The following is a 20216-nucleotide window of genomic DNA, read 5'->3' on the forward strand; positions in this document are numbered from 1 at the left end:
AACTCAAGGAGACAGATGATTGAGATAAGTGTGGCAGCGGTTTCCCCTGAGGCTCAAACATGGCGCTAGTCCGGTTTCCATAAAACCGAGAGCGAGATTTGATATATATGAGGCATAGCATATCCCCACCGGGTATCTCGGACATATCGGGGTTCTGATACGGACTGCCTTTGAGCCCGATTTAGTTCGGATTGCAGTTGTGGTTGTTGAGCTGGGCTGCTGAGATATGCCTGATTATTTAACAAAACATAGCCACTGCTGAACCGGTCACTAAAACGCAGATGTCATTGCTATTGGGGCTCGAGGTTCAGCGCTCCCACGAACCCGAAACCTGCAGGCTAGGCGTGATACTGCCTGCCATTGTGAGTACTGGTGACACCCTTTTCTAGCCCGAACTATACAACGCCGCCATTTTGTCTGTTAAGCAGCCTGCAGCGACTGGACGTAACGTTATCCTTCTTTCTGGCTGAGAGAGCTGGGACCCTGAGGTCGCAAGGATAACGTTTCACACGCACACAGCACCGGTAGTTACAAGTGGAGAGATTGATTGGTTATGTGGTGGTGTCGTTGTCATGAGGAGTTTCAAAGCGCTGAGGTCACTACTTGGAAAACGCACATGGAGTAAAAGCGGCTGCCGACCACCACTGGCCTTATTCTAATGCGGAGTCCTGGGCTGCTGCTGCCTGCTGCTTAGCGGCGAAACTGCCTGAAGGCGTGTGAAACAGCGAGAGGGAGTGATTTGAGACTGAGTCCTATGTAAAGATTTGGCTATAGGAAATCTGTGAATAGCTAGGCTGTAACTGCATAAACGAGCTGCGAGTGCATAATGGGCAGGTCAGACGCCAGACAGTCCAAAATACCATTCCAGCCGCAAAGGGCGGTAAACCACCTGAACACAACCAAGATACATCTAGAGATGGTGAAGCAATGGATGACCAAGGTGGGGACTTAAAATCAATAATGTTGGAAACGAGATCGAGCCTCAAGAGTATAGACGCAAAACTAGACCACTTCACAACTCGATCTGGTAAAATCGCAAGTCACGACACACAACACCAGACTGGACTGCCTGGAAAACAGACAGACCGAATTCCACGAGTTCAGGCAAGAAACAAAGGAACAACTTTTACAAATGGACAAACTCCTCATGGTCATACAGGCAAAGAATGATGACCTTGAAGCGCGCTCTAGAAGAAACAACCTACGCCTTCTTGGGATTCTAGAGACTACAGCTACGCCAAAGATGGAGACTTTTGTGGCTGATCTGCTGCACAAGCTATTCGACCCTAGTCTGTCGCCGGTATTTGCAGTGGAAAGAGCACACAGCTCTGGGCCCCAAGCCGCCAGTTGGAGGTACGCCCAGGCCCATCCTCGCGAAGCTTCTGAACTACCAAGACAGAGACACCATTCTCAGGCTGTCCAGAGAATGTGGCCCTATCACCCACAAAGGGAACAATATCTCGTTCTACCCTGACTTCACCCCTGTGGTGCAAGCTGCGAGCCGTGAATTCCTTCCGGCCAAGAGATTACTTCTGCAAACGCAGATTCCTTACTCCTTATTGTACCCGGCTAAACTTAGTGTCCCATGAGGGTACGTCTAATTTTTTTGCAGACGCAAAATCAGCCCTCAAATTTGCTAAACATGTCTGTGGGCCCACTGCAAAGCGAAAAGGAGCCGGGAACGATCCTCTGATGCACTGTCTAAGTGACAATGACTGAATGCTGATGTGGGTCACGTAGGATTTGGCTGTGCTAATCTAGCTGCTTCAAATGCCACATTGTCACTGAATGTATTGCTTAAAAATGTTAATTCGATGATAACAGAAATTGATGGTGGCTTTATTGCCAAGGCACTATCTTCTTTTTTTCGTTCCACTATGAGACTTGTTCACATGCGTTCTGTATCTACATACTGCTGTATACGTTGCTATGTGCTGCTGTTGGGGAAGGTAGGCTAAAATGTAAGCTTGGCCACCCTGTGTGAACGGGGGAGCATGCCTCTACAACCTCGCCCCCACAGGAAATTTCCCATTCTTTGTAAGTTTTCCCGTTCTACGTGTTTATGGGGGGGATTCAGACACAACCTAATTGGGCGGTTGCTGTGGGTGGGGGGAGGGTGGGAGCAGTTGTGAGTTTGGTAAGTTGCCAGTACGAAAGATGTATGCTCAAATTTGTCATGCATTGCACTGTTATTGAGGACCACGCTGGGAACGGCAGCGATCAATCTGTTTATTGCACATGGGAGTGACTAAAATCCTTACATGGAACATCAGAGGTCTAAACGATGGGAGAAAGGCGAGGCTGATGCACACATTTACAGAGACATGCAATAGATGTTTGTTTTCTACAGGAAACACACATTAACTCTCTGCCTTCAGCAAAACTCAAACATAACCGGTGGGGTGCCATATATTCAAATTATGCTCAAGGGGTGGCAATATTGATGCGTAAAGGTTTGGACTGGAGAGAGCGTAACACGTACACTGATCCGCGATCTGCTACGGGAGTTTGTAAAGTTTGGTGGCTTATCCGGGGTGTCTATAAACTGGACTAAGTCAGTGCTGTTCCCCCTAACAGACAATTCACCGGAAGTGAAATCGGAGTTCCCTCTGCGCTGGGAGGCAGACGAAGTAAAATATTTGGGGGTATGGATAAGCCGAAACCTCCAGAACATTTGGTCCTTGAATTTTGGACGGGCTGTAGATTGGCTAGAGGGTAAGGTGGCAATCTGGTCAAAATTACCACTCTCTATTGCTGGCAGGGGGGCACTAGCGAAAATGGTAATCCTGCCCAAGTTCCTATATTTATTCACCAACATACCGATCCCGCTTACAAAACACTTCTTTGCTTGCCTGCGTTCTCATCTTTTATCCTTGGTGTGGGCCGGCACTCAAGCCGGAGTCCCCTGGGCCTTGTTGACTCTGCCACTGAGGCAGGGAGGGCTGGGTGCTCCGGACATGCATCTATATGCATTATGCGGGCAGGCCCAATTCTTGTATTTCTGGGCATACCAGACACCCTATCAGCCACATGTGGCTGTTGAGCTGGACTCGGTGGCCCCATTGCCTTTGAGTGTGGCGCTTTACCACAAGACTCCGAGACCCACCACAGATGTTGACACGGCTGACACTGCGATGGGTGTGGCGGAAATTGCAGCGGCGAGCGTGTCTCCCGTTACTGTATGCACCAGCCATTCCACTGAAACAGAACCCCTAATATAACCTGTTTGGCGGAGAGTGGGGGTGGGCTGTCCCTGGCTGTCACACCACTGCGCACATTTTTTGACTTGTTCCCTGATGGGAGATTCAGGGATCTGCAGCCCAGAAGTGAAGACTCGCCCGTGCCATTCCGAGACATGTTTACCTATCACAAGTTGAAATCCTCATGTTGTGCACTTTGGGAGGGATTTCCGAATGAGCCCCCAACATTGCTGGAACTCCAGGATGTACTGACTCGGGCCTCAGCCCAAAGATTTAGTGACTCGCATTTACACAATCATGCAAGACCAAGCTCCGATCACAACACCCACATCTATGCAACTTTGGAATAGAGGAATACACCTGCCATTGGATGAGATGCAGTGGTCCTGCTACTGTAAACAATTATTAGAACTCTCACCAAATTACAAACTACGCCTCATACATTTCAAATTCTCGCATAGATATTACCGTACCCCTATCAGCCTACAGAGAATGGGTTTGAGGGATGATGCTAACTGCTGGAGATGTGGCAAGGAAGATGCCACGTTCCTACATGTGGCTTGGGATTGTCCTTTCTTAACTAACTACTGGACTGCAGTATTTGATGCTATCAATCAGATAGTCGACAGATCAGATGTCCCAACACCACATATTGGTCTTCTAGACTTGATCACTAACACGGAACCCACAAAGCGCAAACTACATGCATTACTCCTGTTATATGCCAGGCGACAAGTGGCTCTTAGATGGGGTCGTAGGATCCTGCCAACATTTGCAGCCTGGCTATCTGATGTTACATACGGACACCCACAGCTCGGCACGTACTGGGAATTGATGCCTACTTAGGCCCGCGATATATGGGAACCATTCCTAATCGGGGCACGAGCCAGAGCACCTTCCCCACCTTCTACACAACATATACCTGGGGTAGTAGGTCCAGTTAGTCAAAGTACTGTGCATGATTCAGACTCGGACGGTATGAAGAGGCTGCCTCAACTGCCTGCAAATGGAAATGACCTATAAATTGAATGCATGTTATAGATGTATACCCTAGCAAATTGACCTGCCATGTATTACTACTTTCCATGTATTATACATCCGTATAAGTGTTTATTCTGATGTGCTAACCCGTTCCTCCCTTGTGTTCTCATAGCTTAATCGACATTGGGTGTGTTAAGGCGTGCTAGATGCATACCTCTCATTGTGATACTGATTACTAGTGCTGGCAGTTACCAGTTTTTGTTACTCTGTTCTTGACTGATACTTCATGTCTTATGTACACCCAAGTACTGTACATATTGCATATATCCTAGCTGTACTATTTAGAACGTGAAGCCTGTACTGTATTTATCTGCAAAATTCTATAAATAAAGTCTTAAAAAAAAGATTTTAAAAAGTTGATGGTTCTTCAAATTGGCCACCCTTTTAAAATAATTTTTGCATTTTTAATTGGTTAATATTTGTATTATCACCGTATGTTTTTTCTTCTAGGAGTGCCAGGAGTCCAGAAAGATCGCTTTGAAGAAGGCTTGAAGGTCAAGCACTGTGCCCTGTCATTGGTTGGAGAACCAATAATGTACCCCGAGATCAATCGATTCCTAAAGCTACTCCACAGCCACAAAATATCTAGTTTCCTGGTTACAAATGCACAGTTCCCCAAGGAAATCAGGTGAGTCATTCACAGGAGACCTTGATTGAAACTGTCTCTACATTGCCCTCCTTTTAACCTTCTAGTCCCTATACCCTGACAAGCACATCTAATACCCTGGCAGCATCAGGCCTTGTTCTCTAATGTGGGTTATTACAAAGAAAGCAACATCAGGTTCTCTAGCTACTCTCCAGGTACTACGTTTGCAACAGAAAATGAATACCGGAGGCTTGTGGTGTCCAGCATGTTGACCTGAGAATATTAAGGGTTTTCTCCATCCCCAGCCTTAAACCTTATCCAAGCTGGAAATGAACTGCCGCGAAGTAGACTCAGCAAAGGAAATGGCGAATTGAGAGGCGGATCCTACAGTTGGTTGCAGAGTGAAGTGCTGTTGAAGTGAAGGGTAGGCGACATTGAAATGGACAGGAGCTCTGCAACCTGAATAAGGGTAGTGATGGTGACTTGGTGAGAACAAGGGCTGAAGTCTGCAATGAAGTCTCCAGTAACTACTCCTATGGCTTAATCATTCATCGCAAGTGATGACATACAGCAGTGCTGGAGGAAAACTCGAGCACTTCAAGTGTCCCCTCCTGCAAATACAGGCACTAGCTAGCATTCCCTGGAGGGGGATACATACCTTTTAACGATGCTTTGACTAATTAGTGACCGCGGCAGGATGGGGATACCTGACAGGCCTCATTGAGAACTAAGTGGCTCTAATGGGTTGGAATGTGATTGGCCCCACTGGTAAGCAGCAGTAAGTACCTCCACTGCCACTTACTGCAGCTAATCACCTTGATGCTTCGTGACCTTCCGCCACCCAAATTATTGGGGGCAAACTGGATATTTTGACTCCTAAACTAAGACCGTTGAAGCGCACATTTCTGAGCTACTTTGTCTGCTGGCAGAAAAAAAACAATGGATGGATGTCTGTAAAAAATTGGAGTATTTTCTAGTAATAATCATAAATCCTAGTCTGCGTGAACCAAAAATTTCACTAAGGGGACACGATGTGGTGCTATGGCCAGAGCTGCCGACTTTTGACCTGGGGAACCAGTTTCAAGTCTCTGCTCCTGCCCATCATCTTGTGATTCTGGGCAAATCACTTAATCTCTTTGTGCCTAAAAAGTGAATCAGATCTTGTATAATGTAATTGGTGCTCGGCAAAAGGCTCCAATAACTTTGGGTCAAGTTTGTGCTATACGAAATGCAAAAAATGTAATTAAATTAATTAAAATACATCTGTGCTTAACCTCCGGAAGCTGGAACAAAGCAGTTAGGCCGACTTTGGAGGCAATATGTAAAGTATTTATGCAATACTAAAAAACCGTAATAAACTGAAAATACTGCACAATAAAAATCTCAAACAAGTTTAGAAACCTAGAGAATAGTTTAATAAATGAAACGACACCAAAACAACAAAAAACAATGTATGTAGAACCAGATACACAAAGTTGTACATTTTAAATTAAAAATAGCGGTAAAAATCGCAAAGCGCCAGTCGCAGTTACCGGGTTAAAGTCAAACGTTAAGGCGCCTGTGATGGAGCACGGATGTGGTTCTGGGGCCAAGTTTGTCCTGATGGGAAGTTCGGACTTCCAAATTTAGGAAAAAAAGTGATAGTTGGTGCGAACTCTGCAAAGCAGACTGCAAGCTGGATCCGAAGCACGGCTCAAGGATGGCAGATTGCTGTAGTGCGGGGTCCCGATGTGGTTTTCAACTAAGGCAAGAAAGCTCTGAGTGCGGCAAAGTCTGTTCCTAGGAAGGCCTCAACTTCCACAGGCTGCTCCTCAACATCTGTTGAATCCAACCAGTGGTTCAACTGAGGCCCACAGGAAAAGTTGGTAAAATGTTTCTAAGCCCGATCCTTTGCAGTTTTGTCAGAAGGAGTATACTCTAAATATCAGCCAAGGGTCTAGGACCTGGAAGGCACTTTTTGGGGGATTCGCTCCAACGGAGGCCAGGGCAGGTTCTTGGGCAGGTTCGATTGGAACTGGTCGGCTGGCCAGTTGCAGGAAGAGGTGCCACTGGAAATTTGTGTCCTTGTCGCTCAAACTGGGGGAGGGGAAGGGGCAGGGGGGGTGGGGGGAGTCAGGCAAGTGGCCCTTGGAGTCATTTCTGGCATCCTGGGTACGAGGCAAATAGGTACAGTCTTCCTTTAGGTTTTTCAGACATCAGAGCATTCCTTCTTCTGATTCTTCAGAGAAGAATTCTTCAGGTGTTCTAGGAAGAGGTTTGTGAAGGTCAACTGTTGTGCCCAGTGCCAACCTGTGGGTTATGGACACTTTTGGCCACTCCCTAACCAATGGGGTAAATGTATCCCAGAGGTGACTCTAGCCATTTTTGCAGCACTTTCTTTGTTTTTTTTCTGTAAACTATCCCACAGTGCCCCTGTCTACCTAAATCCAGCATGGTAGAAATCTTCCCATGGTCAGAACTGCTTTTCACACCCTGAGGTGTGGCTGGGGAAGTGGGAAAACCCTCCCATGTGGTCACTTCAAACCAGATGCGGCGTCGAGGTGACTAAAAGACAAATGGAGTCAGGACTAGGTGTAAGCTACATCTGCCAGTGAGTGGGAAACCTTTGAAGTTCAGGAAGGGGCTGGGCTCAACCCCTATGCCACCCTGCTCTAGGAAGAAAAACACATCTCCACACCCAAGCCTTTTGTCCACTGTCTGGGAGTAATCCACATCACCCCAAAGAGAAGCCATTCAACAGCCCGGTGGCACTGGTCACTGGTAGTGAGGCTCTTTGGCTCAGGCAGAGAAATGATAACCTTCTAGAAGTGTCATTTCTAAAATAGTAATATTAGAATGCAACTTGAGTATTAAATTGGAATTTGATGTACTATTAAAATGAGTCTTTGAAACATTTTTCTAGCTGCTCCTAAATTGAAATTGTTGTTATAAAGTAACAGTGTTTTCCTATGGGAGTGCCAGCCTTGTTACGGTGACACTAATTCGGGGGGTCGCTGCCAGGACGTGTAATACATTAAACAGTAGGACCTGTATATTTAACACCTCCCATGCTCATTACGGAGCGGTTCCATCATGGCCCTGCCGCCGCGCCTGCGCGGGGCTGATTTCGCGCCTGCGCGGCGCGTTCTTTTGAGCGGGCGGGGCCATGACGGACCCGCTCCATCACGAGCACAGCTCAACCGTGGCTCGTGACGGAGCGGCTCCGTCACGAGCATGCGAGCGCCGCTCGGCCCCCCGGCCCTCCTAGCGCTGCGGCGGAATTGCCGCCACAGCGAAGGGGTTAAACAGTGTGCACCCTGTACTTGGGCATCTACTACCTATCTTTCAGTTGACCATTAAGTATTAAAAAGGAAGGTTTAGGCCTGGCAAAATGCTTATTGTAAACAAAATGGCAGTTTAACTGCATACTCTGGCTTGCTGGGACAAGGCCAGTTACATGTTTTATTGTGCTACTTTAGTGGGAGGCACGGTGAGTGATATCGCCCACTAGTCTAATTTATTTAACATGTCCTGGGTTCATATAGCACCACATACTATGGACCTATAAATAAATGTCCCAATTGGGAAAATGTCAGTTTTACTATGCTTAAAGGGAGAGCAAATCACTATGCCACAGGTTAGCAGGAGTAAAGTGTGCATAGTCTATGGCCATCAAAAACTGGCTCAGTAAAAGAACATGCAACAGATGATTTGGTTCGAACTATGACCTCCCAGCAATTGGGAGAAACAGTCCACAAGATAAATGCACAGTCTTTGTAGCAAGGGAGACTAGACAAGTTCACTTTCTACCAATAGTTTGTTAATTACTCATTATAAATAACTGATACTGAACTGTCACACTTGTAGTAGTGTGATAGTTATCAGTTGTGTTAATACTATCATTCTCAGCACCGACAGGTGTAGGCTGCAGTGACCTGCTGACGAGGGCCCTGGCACTTAATATTTTACAAATTAAGTACTGCCCCTATTTGTGTCTCACTAATTTTGTGATTAATGAGATAGTTTAATTTCTTAATGTTGGAGCAACAGGCACTATAAGCATTGACACATAGTTGGGATGGTAATGTTTTTCCCCGTTATCTGGAGCCATGATATTGCATCGTCTGAGATCCATGATGTCTATGTTTACGTCCCAAGATAGAAAAAAATCAAAAAATCATCTGGTAATTGTGTGTCCGAAACCTAGGTTTGTATGATATGGAATGTAAACTGCCTAAGGGCAGTCCAACAAATACTGACCGGCCTGAGAAGAATCCTGTCTAGCTTTATTTCCAACAATTCATATCATTTGCAGTAATTGTAAATTTATTGGCTGAGGGAAAAATCTGATATATTTGCTATTCTGGTAGTATTCCATTGGCATGTCCTCTCAGCTAATTAGAATATAGATGGCATCAATAACAGTTATTTTGGAGCTCGGTGATGTCAATTATTGTGATGTCATCAAGTTTTAGGTGATGTCACTTCACTTCCTGGGAAGATTCATGGCCTAAGGTTGTGATGTCACTTTCTTGTGATCTCATTGCTGTCAAAGGGTGTATGATGTCACCTTGCTGCTATACCTGATGTTTTGGTGTATCGACGTCCATGGTGATATGCTCTGGATTTTGGTCCAAATCCTTATTGTTCCCATTGCACACTCATCCAACCACAGACTACAGTTACTGCTCAGAAGTGAACACCCACAAATAGTTGAGAATATAGATATCAAAGGACTGATCACAACATTCTGCACAGATAATTAGATCCTTATAATGCATCTGTTTAGTTTAGAGGTTTCACACTGAAAGAGACTCCCCCTGCTCCAGTCTGTATGCATACTGCAAAGAACACCATCTGGTATATTAAGAATCTTAAGGAGCTAAAATAGCTGTTACTGTTGAGAGAAGGCTCCACCATGATAGCGTTAGCACCCTGACTCACGTCTCCTTTTGAGTGTGGGATACCATTGCCCAGCATTAGACCGCATTATGAAGCTGCCCAGTTAATGACATGAAATGAGTATGCTTTCGACCCCAGGGTGAGCTGGCTTTGATAACACAGACGATGTTGGGCAGATACTGCCATTCTCAGTAGGGTCCAGATTTGAGATTTCCAAGGTTTAATAACTTTGCGAGATTTAAAAGTGGAATTACGTGTGTGTTTCTATGCTGAGTGATTATCGTAATGTTTGTGACGTGTTAGGTATTATTTTCTTTGACGACTTATGGATTAAAAAAGATGGTGTCTCAGTAATAAAACACTTCTCAAAAAGCAAACCCATTGGCAAATGCTAATATGATGCGGGAAAAAAGATGTGGGCAACCTGTGGGAAAGGATGGTGGTAGGAGGCTCTGATGCACGCCTGGGATGTCTTGATCTGGTCTTCACTGGAGTCAATTAATGATCCTACACACAGTTTGTTTTGCAACAATCCAGCTCCATAAATTTGGAAGAATGTAAAAATGTTTGTTTAATGTACTGTGAAGAGGTAAGTTTCTTCTCAGACCATGGACTAGTCCAGTCCTTGAAAGTTACTGGACATTATTTGAGCTTAATTGTAGTGAAGAGAGATTTTGCGCAACAGTGGGGTACGTCAACACCGCCACATAGCAGAGCCTGGTGTATATAGGGTTTGGAGGCCCTCTTCAATTTCCACAACATTTTGGTTGCCTGGATAGAGTAGCAGGGTTCGGCCCCAAAATACTTGCAGAGTCTTGTCCAACCTTACAAGCCTAGTCGCACACTAAGATCTTCTGCCAACTTCGTTGTTCCAAGATTTAAACTTGTAAGGATGGGGGGTCGGGCCTTCTCCCATCTAGGCCCCAAATACTGGAACGCGCTACCCATCGCTTTGAAATCAGAGAACAATCTATTCTGTTTTTGGAAAAAAGTGAAAACTCTACTCTTTCAATAGATCTATATGCTGCTTTGATTGGTCTATGGTACTGTTGTTGTGTCCTTTTTTCTACTTCAGTCTATCCCTTGCGCCGGGAAACCCACTGCGGGTAGCTGTTGCGCCTTATAAATTCAAATAAATATAAATAATATATGTAGTAGGTCAAGACTTGCAGACAGGTTGAGGGTTGCCACTGGAAATAGCCTGTGGATGAAGTAAAGACAAATGACAGAAGCAGAAGTATGTCTCTGGCATGTTGGTTTAATCTTTAAGCATATTCCTGCACGGGCATACCTAAAGTGAATGGTCGGATTCCATACATCTCATCGAACTTAGTTATTGATGACGGCAGTGACAGGATGGTATAATTGCTTCAAGCTTTTGTTAATGCTATAATTGTATATTTTAATCGATATTGTGAAAAACGAAATAACTCCAACAAATAAGTTTGTTCATGCTGCCTTGCTATAATCCTGGCCTCCTCTTACAGGAGACACCCAATCCATAATTTATTGTGCCAGTGACCAGAACTCATGCTTGCAATGTGCCTACTGTCACTGGCCAGAACTTGTGTATTATGAGGGATGCTCTGAGGAATGTGTTGTGCCCTATCAGCACGATAGGGCACACCTATCATTGTTCAGAGCAACCCTCACAATTCTAGCTGCAACCAAATTCTGTGCTTTCCTGTATTTGAAAGGGTTCTAATTTAAACACTTACCTACACCTACTCTGATTTCTTTGTTGGGGTTATAAAACCATGGAACTCATCACACAGCGTATCCCTATGGGAAAACTAGTTTTTTTCTGTGCTGCTAGGGGTATTGATCATAACCACGATCCATGAGATGACTCCTTGTGGGCTGCCTTGCAAACCATTTCTTTGCACCGGAAGCGCACACCAGTTTCTTTTCCACATCAGCCTACTTTCCTCATTTAGTGAGTTTTTCTTTTCTACTTTTATTGAAGTTTTGCTTTCTTCTCTCTGAATTAAAACTCTTACAACAGAATGTTAGCAGAATTCTACCTCTGATTCATTATGGAATCAGGAATCATGTGGAGAAGTGTGGCTCAATGGTTAGAGGCGGCTGACCCGGAAGCTGAGATCGGCCCGGGACCAGGGTTCGATTCCCAAATCGGCGGGGTCTTGGGTCAAAATGTCCGCGGGCCTGATAATTCTCGCCTCAGCGCCTACTCTAACCTTGGGTCCCACTCTGCAACTCTGGGCAATAGCTTGCTTAATCTTCACAACGGCCCCTTCAACGCCGGGGATGCCTGGCTTCACCTTGAGGGTGCCCAGGAGGGGCATCTCACAGGGAGAGGTAGGAAGGGTTCCACAGCGTTATACAGCGCCGGGACGCCCCATTGCTGGGGCAGCTGTGCGCTTTACAAGTTTACTACATTTACATTTACATTTATTTTCAAATTAATGCTCTACCGGTCCATTGCTTGTATCCCAACTACATACTTGTAACCTAAGCAGCACAACCTTACACATTGTACAAGTGTGACATGTCTTACAACCCCTGTACTTTGTCCCAATCTGGATGAGAGGTAACGCTTACCAGTTACTTCGTGTACCTGCTCACAGCGGATTCTAGAAGTGTGCAGGAGCATCACAACACTACAGTTTTAGACAAGTTGCTACCTGCACTCCTGCGCGGAGACAGTAGCATCACCAACAGTCCATGCTTTAGTCCATGACAATTTTTTTTAATACATCCCCAAAATAAAATACATCCGGAAAAAGTCACCTCGTTTGAAACCTCCCTTGATACTACCCTGATATGTTTATTAGCTAAAAATGTTCCCTCTTCCCCGCATCTCGTATTTGTCCTCATTGCATCTGCACCCTAACATGTACACCGTGTAGTTTGTCAATGTAAATAAATCAAGTAAGAGATCGGATATTTGGCTCCCCGAGGAGCAGCATAGGAAAAAGGAAACTTGTGGCGTGTTCAGGGTGTCTGTGCGTCTCACTGGCATGTCAGGGTTTGTTTCTGTTCTCTGTTGTAATTGAAATAGAGATGCAGTTGGAGGGACTGTAAGTAGTTTAATGTATGATGCCAGTCTCAAGTCTTGACATTAAATCCTCCACCTCCATAAGAAATGTCAATTGTAAATTATAGTTCACAAAAATGCATTGAGACTGCAACCGGAGGCAACCCAATTTTTGCTAGTATTTTATTTGTTAATGTAGAATAGTGCTGCAGATTTTTTTATTTTCCCCTAATGAGGGATATTTTTTAATGAGATGAATTCACTGTATATAAATGTTTTGAAAGACTATAGTTGCATGATTACTTTCAGAAACCTAGAAATGTATTAAACAAACTCCTTTTCTTCATTGCTGTAGATGCCTTGAACCAGTAACTCAGCTGTACGTCAGCGTGGACGCCAGCACCAAAGACAGCCTGAAGAAAATTGACCGCCCTCTGTTCAAGGATTTCTGGCAACGCTTTCTGGACAGCTTGAAGGCCTTGGCAGACAAGGTACGGCAGCTTTAGTATCGTTACAGCCATTTATAATTTCACTGGCACTTCATCATCTTTGATTTTTATAAGGATTTGTGTCCACTGTAAGCTTGTACAGTTATGGTTGATTAAATAAAATCTGATATAAAAACATAAATTATGTAAAACTAATTTACTGTTCAACTTATGAGTTAGAAAAACTTCAGAATCGGAGTCAAAACAAAAATTAATCGTCCCATGAAGCTCCCCAAGATGTAGATCCCACAGGATTTTGACACAAATGTGTAACCACTATTCTCATCCAGGGGATACTCATCAATAGTCATAATCTATGAATAATCCCCACCCATGTGCGGGATCCCGGAGCATATAGAAAATACATATAAATATATATGTATATATATGTGAAAACATATTTGCAGCCTAAAACATTTCCCAACTGGCAAAATTTGCCGCAAAATTACATACATACAGTAGTACTCTTCCAAAACCTAAGGAAGAAAGAGAGCAGAAAACATTTGTATACAACAATGCTTTATTGCCATAGGAAAAACCTGTAATTGCAGGCATTTGCCAGTAGGCTGCAGTAGAGTATAAAGCAAACAAAGAAAACCGACACCTTACCTTTAAGGCATTAGAGTAGGGGTACTGTGCCTTTAAGACCTGAAGGCAATCCCCTGCTCCCACGGTGCACCACAGGTGACAGTTGGGTCAGTTCTTTTTTCCGGCTCCTTCTGTGAGGATCCTGGAGCTTGAGCTCTTCAGTTTTCAACTGAAATTGTTTTTTTGAGAGAGTTTTCTCTTATATTTCGACATTTTTTTAATAAATAAGGCTTCTGATTTATTTTTCTGTGGTAACCCACAAGAATTTCCTGTCAGAATGCCTGCTCTGTTCCGGAAATGTCCTTCTTGTGACAAAAAGACGGCTCTGACTGACTCACATTCTGTGTGTATTGTGTGCCTTCCATCTTCACACATTCCTGATCAGTGCCATCACTGTAAAAAATTTAAAAGTCGGACTCTTCGCGACAGGGAGAAGATTCGACTTCATGCCATGCAGGAGATGGACAAAAGTCACTAGGTGGGTGCTTCCACAGCCCCTAGATCTTCTCCTACAAGCAAGCACGGCCATAAACGGCGTCATTCCACTTCTCCTGTCCCCAGAAAGAGGAATGAAGGTCGAAGAACTCCGTCAACGTTGAGGTCGCCGTCGAAAAGGCCCAGAACATCTTCACGACGTCGAAGATCGCCGCCGCAGTCAAGTAAGTCGGCGTCGAGGCGCCATGCTTCGGGCTCGAAGTCCATGGCTGCTACTACATCTAAGTCTCCGTCGACGTCGAGGCTTCCGTCGACGTCAAGACACTCCGCCGCCCCGGAAGGGATCGGCGTCGAGAGCTAGGACGGCATCTAGGTCGCCGCTGGCTAGCGGGCCGCCGTCGAGAGGGACTGTCTGATCCCATCCTATGACGTCAAGGAGGTCGACGCCGAGGCGACGCCAGGAAAGGTCATCGTCGAGACGACGTCGAGAGTCGTCGTCGAGACGACGCCATGAAGTATCTCCACCTGATCGACGTCGAGGGAGATCGACGTCGAAGTCTCCGGATCGACGTCGAGGTTCTCAGTCGAGCCTTTCACGACGTGATCGATCACCGTCGAGAGCATCAAGACACCGCTCGACGCCACTAGTCACTCAGACGTCTTCGACGTTGAGGATTTTGCCGTCGAGGGATAAAGTGACGGCAGAGGTGGAGTCCCCTGGTTCTAAGACTTCAGGAGGAAAATCATCATTTCCTGGCTTGAACATCGTGCAGGTCTCCCCAGAATCTTCGCCCAGATCTGCGGGCAGCTTGATTTCTCAACATCCTCAAGGGGCTGTATCTGGACAGAGTAGTCCGGGCTCGGATTACTCCCGTACATATTCCCCGTCGAAGGCAGAGACTCCAGCCAAACCAGCTAGATCTCCTCGGAGTCCCAGGATTTCACCCAGGCCGAGATCTCGAGTCAGATCACGTTCTCCAGTACGGCCAAGGACACCTGTCAGACTAAGATCTCCAATCCGGCCAAGACCGAGGTCTCCATCAAGACATCGCTCTAGGTCCAGGGACAGTCACAGCAGGAATCGTGACAGGACCCATAAGAGGCGGCGTACAAGATCTTCCACAAGGTCGTCCTCGTCTAGGTCGTCTTACCGAGATTATTCTCCGACCTACTCCACTACGCCTCCTTTCCGAGTCTCTCCAATTGATGACCACACGACTTTCTCCGATGTACTGGTCAGGGGAGCTAAAAAGCTGAATATCATGCTGCACACTCCAGTAGTTCCCACTTCTGTGATTTTTGATACCCTCCGTCATCGTACAGCGCCCAGGCCTCTACTGCCTCTGGTCCCCGGCCTCCTAGAACCAACTATGGCTACTTTCCTCACACCAGCAGTGGTGGGATCTGTTCCATCTCGGATAGCCAAAAAGTACAAGGCCCCTGCAGAGGATCCACCATTTTCACCTGGTGCTGGCCTTCCTCAGTTTTCTTTGTTTGCTTTATACTCTACTACAGCCTACTGGCAAAGGCCTGCAATTACAGGTTTTTCCTATGGCAATAAAGCATTGTTGTATACAAATGTTTTCTGCTCTCTTTCTTCCTTAGGTTTTGGAAGAGTACTACTGTATGTATGTAATTTTGCGGCAAATTTTGCCAGTTGGGAAATGTTTTAGGCTGCAAATATGTTTTCACATATATATACATATATATGTATATGTATTTTCTATATGCTCCGGGATCTCGCACATGGGCGGAGATAATTCATAGATTATGACTTTGATGAGTGTACCCCTGGATGAGAACTAGGATTACAGGTAAGTAACTAATCCTTGTAATAACTGGGTCTCTCAGCCTTTACAATGTTGCTCACTGGAGTAAGAATTTTACCAAACGTGACAGCATCTGAATATAGCCAATGTTTGAGCACAGATTAATTGTTCTGCCAGAGCTCCACACCCCTTGTTCATGGACCACTGCCCTCATCCGAGGTCCACCAGACCTTCCCGATATAAACCTGACCTGGATAATTTCTTGTCTCTTTATTTTAGTTGATGGAAACAAAATGGTTGTGTATTGCCCATCAATTTATTTTATGTAATGTAGTTTGAAACCTTCTTAGCGTTCAAGATGTGATTGAGTCCTAATATGCACCATGAAAGAAGATTTAAAGAGATTTAAAGAGACAGTATGTACCAAAATTTCCCATTTTGAGAACAGAACAGTTGTAGAGCAGGTAATGCTTTTTCATAGTATTTGTTCAGGGCACTGAGCTGAGCATTTTTAAAAAAGTGAATAGGTGAGTGAGTGAATACACAGTTGTGAGAACGGGTGAGTGTGAACGTGTGAAAGCGTGGTTGTTCGGTTGGGTGAGTGTGCCTGCCGCAGCATGCCCTGCTCTTTAAGCCTCTCATTCAAGCCTCACTTAAGTGAGTCTACATTGTATATGCAAAATGATCCCCATCCATAACTAAGGCATAAAGGATATTGTATATTGGAGATTGCTCAGGTTCGCTTATTGGGGAAAGTGAGTAGGATAGATGGCAACGTTTCATCTGAAGCTGAAGGCTTTCTTAACTGGGCTTCATAGTGGAAAATTGTCCATTTGGGTTTTTCCTGAGCATGTAATTAAGGAGGTGATATGATTTGTGCTTGCAGATCGCTGATGGATGATTTCTGCTGGTGTTTATAGCTAGTTCATTGAATTTAGTGACTGCTGAGGAGGCAGACAGTTCATAATTCCAAGGTCCATTAATAAACAGACTAAAGCGGGAGCACAGCAGAATAAATGAGCTACATGGTAAACCACTGAATACATTTCTTTCTTGAAATAAAAGTTAGTCAGAAATTCTAAAAAGCTTTTCAGTAAAACATTGCCCATGGCTGATATGTCCAGCAGGCAACAGAGGGATACTTTTTTGTTTGTTTCTTGCATGCTGATGACGGCCCCCATCCGTCATGCACTACGGCGCTCATGTGCTTCTGCCCAATCGCGATTTTGCCACACAGGTGCGGAATCGCGGCAGCACGCAAGGGGTTAAAGTCCTGCTGCCTTGTTAAATAAAGTCCCTCACCTTCAGCTCGGGCCTTTAACGCTGCAGCGGGCTTTTAATAGCTGGTATAGCCTGCTATGGCGGGCTATAAGGGTATATTAATGTCAAGAACACATCAGAACACCATAACATTCCCAGTGCCAGTTAAGAAAATGTTAATCCCAAAAATACCAAAATTATTATTAGCAAATACCAAAATTATTATTAGCAGATAAGATTAACAAGGCCAGTGCCAAGTCACCTATTCGTGGTTGGCTGGGACACCAAGGCCTGATTTAATACCACTACAATGAACTAGATGTTGGTTAAAACCAGCAGGTTGCATTGGTTAAAGTGTTTATCTTCGGATGTAAAAGAATTGTTGGCTCTCAAAGTGCAAGGTAGGATGCTGAACTGGTGAGATTGCTTCAAAGTCTAATGTCGTCGTCAGGCTCCTGATAAAGCATTCCGTTTTGGCACCATAAGTTTTGACTGCGGCAAAGCACAATTTCGTAGCAGTCAAAATTGCTTCGCTGCTGGGGTAGATTTGCCTGCATGCCTCAGTCCAAGGTTTCCCCTTCAGACTAAATCAGAACTATGTTTCTGTAAATTCTTCAGCATGGCAAGACTGAAAGGTGCAGCCAGGTTGGACTTCATAATGCCACATACCTTCACCACAGGATCCAATTGAATCGCTTGTTTCTGTTGCAAACAAAATCAGAACATTGAAGATAAGCAAACTCATCCCTCTCCTCCCAGACTCCCCTGGGTGACATCCCCACATATCTCGTCTTGGTGGTCTGAATGTGTAACAATGACTACCTCTTTGTTTCTTTCCGTATCTGCTTGAAACGTTCCTCTGGGTCACTACTACGTCGACCAGTTCCTCAGCAAAGGTGTATATTTTCACGTAGGTTACCTATCAATGGTTTTAGTTCCTTACATGCCCATTTGGGACCTCCACTTCAAAAGAAGAAAAGGAGCTATGAAAACTGTCCTTTGTGTTGTCAACTGTTCCTGCCAAATGGCTGATCCCTTCTAAGTGGCCACCACCACCACTGCTCCTCCTTTTCTGGTGCCAGAGGCTATACCATTGTTTTCCATGAGTACCGTCATTAACAGCCAGGGGGTATTTAGTCTCTGGAGCATCTCTGTGAGGCTAACCTGTGCTCAGCAAGTTTATTCTCAAGCAGCACAAGGTGTACTTTTGTAACATTACTTTATGGCTAACTATGTGAAAAAACTATTAGTTTTACCTACATGTTGACTGTCATCCTTAGTGGGGTCTACCCCCATCCCCCCCAAACTTCTGATTGGGAGCAAACAGAAATATAAAGTTTAGATTCAAATGAATTGCAATTTAAAACCATCTTTTGTGGTAAAGCTGGATTTTAAGTCACATTTCAAAATATGCCACTTTTAGCAATTTGGCATTTCCTTGTCCTAACCACGATGTCCTGTTTTTTTTAACGGACTTCAATAGGTCGGGCCCCGCCTCCTGCGTATCCTGCAAATCTTTGGCGAGACATCGGGATTATATATGAACCCGCGTAAGTCTTCACTCTTGGTGTTGGAGAATGGCCCGGCGAAGGGGGACTGGGCATCAGCACTTCAGATTGCAGTCGGGGGCATTAAGTATCTGGGGGTGTTTTTATCCGACATCCATGCTATCGCTTGGGAGCGAAATGTGGCGCCAGTCTGGGAACGGACCCGGGCGGACATTAAAATATGGTCCCGCATGCCCCTGACTATATATGGCAGATCGGCCATAATTAAAATGGTGGCCCTGCCTCGACTGATTTATCAGTTGCAAAATCATCCCTATCCTATCTCACCTCCTTGGTTTAAACAGGTGGACTCCGCCCTAGGACAATTTCTTTGGATGAGCGGCTCAGTCCAGGTGGCGCTGCGCACGTGCTTTCGGTCGGCGTTTTGAGGGGGCTTGGCGACCTCTGATGTTCTCTCCTATTACCAAGCTTCGCATCTTCTAGTATTAAATGAATGGTGGTATGGAGACAGGGGGGACCCAGCCTATGCTCTGGAGCGGGTCCTGATGGAGCCCCATACACTCCATACCCTGTTGTATGCGGCCCAGAAGCGTAGGGCGTTGCCTCCAGTGACGCAGGTAGTGTTTGATATCTGGAGGCAAGCTCTGCGTCGGATGGGGTGGTGGCAGACTCTGACCGAAGAAACTCCCCTCTGGCGTAGCGGTCGTCTACCTGGCTTGGCAGCCCTACAGGGCTTTACGGGCTGGGACGACATCGGGATATCTAAATTGGGGGATGTCATGTCAGGGACGTCACTCAAGTCGTTCCAGGAGCTGAGTGCGGAATATCACATGCCCCGCACCCAATTTTTCCGCTATTTACAGTTCCGACACGCCCTGGCCCCGCAGCTGAAGGGATTGACCTCCCTTCCTGAGTGCTGTGTAGATGGTTGTGTGTATACTGATTGCCGAAAAGTTAGTAACCGTGCCGGGGGGGGGGGGGGGGGAGGGGTGGAAGATCCGGCCGGGGGGAAGGGGGAGGGTGAGTGGGGGATGGGGGGGGCTGTTAATTGCATTGATTCTGTTCTCTTATATATGCAAAAGTCATGATGGATTGCGATGTCCTACGCATGTATCTTTGCCTGGCAGATACCTCTGGGGTACAGAGCTCTGCGATTTAGATGTGGTCTGTCAATAAAATCTGTTTTTTAAAAAAAAGAAAAAACCAAATGTGGGGGCAGTATAGTTGGGCGCCCCACCCCCTTTTTTGAAGGCCAGCACCAGGTAAAAATAGTGGATCCTCAGAACACCTCTTCAATACACTCTTGGACCTGTGGAAGACTTCAGAAGGGCTGCGCAGACCACCAGAGGACTGACCCGCTGGTTGAAGGAGAACTAGATCATTTCCACGAACCACGACCACCAGTAGTGACTCCAAAGTCTATCCTAGTGGCCTCTTATGTGAGCTACAGGATCATAACAAG

General features: G+C 45.5%; 1 protein-coding gene across 3 annotated transcripts in view; it reads left to right on the forward strand.

The window, feature by feature from the left end:
• Window positions 1-20216, forward strand: part of LOC147729693 (S-adenosyl-L-methionine-dependent tRNA 4-demethylwyosine synthase TYW1-like) — a 683091-nt gene that overhangs the window by 528237 nt on the left and 134638 nt on the right. For all 3 annotated transcript variants that reach the window (XR_015308342.1, XM_086954579.1, XM_086954580.1), the window contains 2 exons: window positions 4692-4869; window positions 13062-13197. Coding sequence is in view for 2 of the 3 variants with exons in the window: in XM_086954579.1 (XP_086810705.1) it covers window positions 4692-4869; window positions 13062-13197 (314 nt within the window). In the remaining variant the exon portion in view is untranslated. The remainder of the gene's footprint in view (window positions 1-4691; window positions 4870-13061; window positions 13198-20216) is intronic.

Source organism: Lissotriton vulgaris, chromosome 2_1 (assembly GCF_964263255.1).
Source record: "Lissotriton vulgaris chromosome 2_1, aLisVul1.2, whole genome shotgun sequence".
In the NCBI taxonomy this organism is placed as follows: domain Eukaryota; kingdom Metazoa; phylum Chordata; class Amphibia; order Caudata; family Salamandridae; genus Lissotriton; species Lissotriton vulgaris.